Consider the following 3,539-nt stretch of genomic DNA (forward strand, 5'->3'; position numbering starts at 1 on the left):
TGTTGTGTGATGATACAACACCGGTTACAGACATGCTATTTGGAGACGACATAAAAGAGAAAATAAAAGAAATGGATGCCGAGAACAGTGTTTTTAAGAAAGTCGGCCATGAAAAATCAACTGGATTTCATCAATCCACCAGAGGGCGTGGCGGGACGTCTCACAAATTTGAAAAGAGAAAGCGCAAAATTGATGGTGGCAAGCCTAAGGCACATGTACCCAACAAAAAACCAAAATACAATGATGGTAGTTTTTTAGACTACAACAAGACTCAATACAAGAAGAAAAAGAAAGATCAAAAGTAGAGCATGTTGTATCTGCAAGTGCAAGTGATGTAAGTACAAATCATCAATTACTTGATACATGTATATCTGGTGAACAATTACAAAATTTTTCCAAACAATTTTATTGGAGGGAAAATATCATTGTTTTTGATCGTTGGAAAGAATTAACATCTGATTATTGGATTTTAGACATAATCAAAGGTTATAAGCTAGAATTTGAAAACATACCTACACAGATTAAAAAACCACACCCACTTTTTAATGCTATAGAAAATCAATATGTGCAACAAGAAATACACAAATTTATAACAAAAAGAATAATTCAACCTGTAACTCAAATTGAAGATCAATATGTCTCAAATATTTTTGTGAGACCTAAGAAAGATGGTACTTATAGAGTAATTTAAATCTAAAACAGTTAAATCTTGATATTGAACATATTCATTTCAAAAAGGAAACTTTTAAAACAGCTGTGACTAGCATTTCTAAAAATTGCTGGTTTGGATCTGTCGATTTAAAAGATGCCTATTATTCTGTGAAGGTTGACAAAAAGGACAGAAAATACTTAAGATTTTATTGGAAACATGTTTTGTATGAATATACTTGTTTTCCAAATGGTTTAACTACAGCTCCGTCAATTTTTACAAAAATTTTGAAAGTTGTTTTTTCAAAATTAAGGAGTAAAGGGCATTGTACAAGGCAGCACTCGCACCCGCAAAGTGGAAAGGGATTAATATAAGTTGTAAAACTTGTTTCCCAATCCACTATAAATAAATATGTTTAAACTATTGTAATACACCATACATTGATGATAGTTTACTTGTCAGCAAAACATACGCTGAATGTCAAAAAAATATAACTGACACAGTAAAATTGTTGGATTATCTCGGATTTACAATACATCCAGATAAATCTGTTCTTCAGCCTACTCAAATTATTGTGTTTTTGGGATTTGTAATTAATTCACTCACAATGCGTATAACATTAACCGAAGAAAAGGCAGATAACATTGCAAAATTATGTTCTCGATTAATTTTAAAGAAAGAGATTACAATACGTGAATTTGCACAAGTAATTGGAAAGTTAGTAGCGACACAACCTGGTGTACAGTTTGCACCTTTATATATCAAGTCATTAGAAATTACCAAGGATACATTATTGAAATGTCATTATAGAAATTTTGATGCAAAAATTATTTTGTCAGAGGATAATATTTCTGTTTAAACTGGTGGGTAAATAATGTTAAATCCAGTTTCAACCTGATAAATCAAAAGGATCCTGACTTTATTCTTAAGACGGATAGTTCGAGCAAGGGTTGGGGTGCAGTTGTGCAAGATACACTGTTAGAAACCAAAGGTTTTTGGTCATATGAAGAACAGAAAAATCATATCAATTTTCTAGAACTTAAAGCTGTATTACTAGCATTAAAATGGTTTTGTTCTTTCAAGGAAAATATTCATGTACAAGTATATGTAGATGACATAGGGCATTGAATTACATTAACAACATGGGTGGTCGCATTCTGAAGTTAAACACGTTAACAAAAGAATTATGGAATTGGTGTATTAATAGAAAAATCTGGGTAACTGTTTTTTATTTGCCTGGAGTTGCAAATATAGAGGCAGATCGCCTCTCACGATCAATAAATGTTGACATTGAGTGGAAATTAAATGAAAATGTTTTTCATATTATAAAAGTTTATTTGGACCACATGATGTGGATTTGTTTGCATCTAAGATTAATCATCAGTTACCACGTTACTATTCATATTTTCCTGATAATTATGCAGAAGCAGTAGATGCTTTTTCAATCAAATGGAATAACATTAATTGCTATTGTTTTCCTCCTTTCAGTCTGATTGGGAAGATATTGCAAAAACTAGACAAGGACAAAGCAGACATGACGTTAGTTGCACCGTTATGGAATACCCAAAACTGGTTTCCACTGATATTACACCGAATAGTGGCAGATTCATTTATGATAAACAGCCAGAAAAATCTACTTTTTCAACCTCAAAGTCCGACAATAGAACATCACATAGTGAAATTAAAATTAGCAGTTTTCAGGATATCGGGGAACTGTTTCAAAGTTATAGACTATCAAAAGAAGCTTCCGACATTATTGCATCATCATGGAAACCGGCTACCAAACAACAATATTGGACATATTGCAAAAGATGGTTGTCATTTTGCAGTGAAAGGGAAATCGATATATTTAAAGCCACTGAGTTAAATGTATTAGAGTTTTTAACATTACTTTATAATCAAGGTTTAGGTTATAGTGCTATTAACACTGCAAGAAGTATGTTATCTTCTTTTTTGTCAGTAAATAGAGAAATAACGGTTGGTCAATGGCCACTAGTGAAGCGATTTTTAAAAGGTATTTTTAATCTTAAACCATCTTTACCTAGATATCAAAAGACATGGGATGTTAATATAGTGTTACAATATCTTATGACATTAACACCAGTTTACATGTTGTCTTTGCGTATTGTATCGTATAAGTTAGTTACATTACTGTTATTATTAACAGGTCAAAGGTTACAAACTATTCATTGTTTTGATTTGGATGACATAAATGTTACAGATAGTAGCATATATATAGATGTAAGAACTTTATTAAAATGTTCGAAGCCTGGATCATATTTACAACCAATAGAGTTGCCAGCTTTTATTGATAATGATAGACTTTGTATAGTTACTGTTTTTAAGGAATATTTACTTAGAACATCTTCCTTCAGAAAAACTCAAAAGCTAATCTTAAGCTGTGTTAAACCGTATCAACATGTGTCTAAAGCCACTATTGCACGTTGGGTGAAAACTGTTCTGCAGTTGGCTGGTATAGATATTACAATTTATAAATCACATAGTACTAGATCAGCTAGTACCTCAGCAGCTTATCAATGTGCTACTTCTATTGACACAATATCAAAAGCTGCAGGATGGTCAAATGATTCAACATTTAAAAAGTTTTATAACAGACCAGTTTCAAAACGATAATTTTAGTGTCAAAGTTTTGAGTAGTCAAAAATTGTCAAACTGATTAGTTAGAATGTCTATGAACAGTTTACTATTAAGTTGCATATATCATGTAATTATGTGTACATGTATGTATATATTGTTTAGTTATACTTTGGAAGAATACAAGTTAACTACCACTTTGTAATTATTTATGCCTGATTATATCGACATAAAAGACTGGTTATGTGTAACAGATCACATATCTCTGAAATCTCATGGTACTCTCAGCATATAG

General features: G+C 31.5%; 1 protein-coding gene across 1 annotated transcript; it reads left to right on the forward strand.

The window, feature by feature from the left end:
* The first annotated feature begins 225 nt into the window (after positions 1-225).
* On the forward strand, positions 226-3,283 carry LOC134722718 (uncharacterized). Its single transcript, XM_063586340.1, has 2 exons — positions 226-334; positions 2,138-3,283. Exon 2 carries the CDS (start codon positions 2,204-2,206, stop codon positions 3,281-3,283), a length of 1,080 nt encoding a protein of 359 aa, XP_063442410.1. The 5' UTR covers positions 226-334; positions 2,138-2,203.
* The last annotated feature ends 256 nt before the right edge of the window (positions 3,284-3,539 follow it).

Source organism: Mytilus trossulus, chromosome 6, assembly GCF_036588685.1.
Source record: "Mytilus trossulus isolate FHL-02 chromosome 6, PNRI_Mtr1.1.1.hap1, whole genome shotgun sequence".
In the NCBI taxonomy this organism is placed as follows: Eukaryota; Metazoa; Mollusca; class Bivalvia; order Mytilida; family Mytilidae; genus Mytilus; species Mytilus trossulus.

Coding starts and splice junctions, on each gene's coding strand:
- LOC134722718 (XM_063586340.1), top strand. CDS start 2,204: ATGGAATACCCAAAACTGGTTTCCACTGATATTACACCGAATAGTGGC.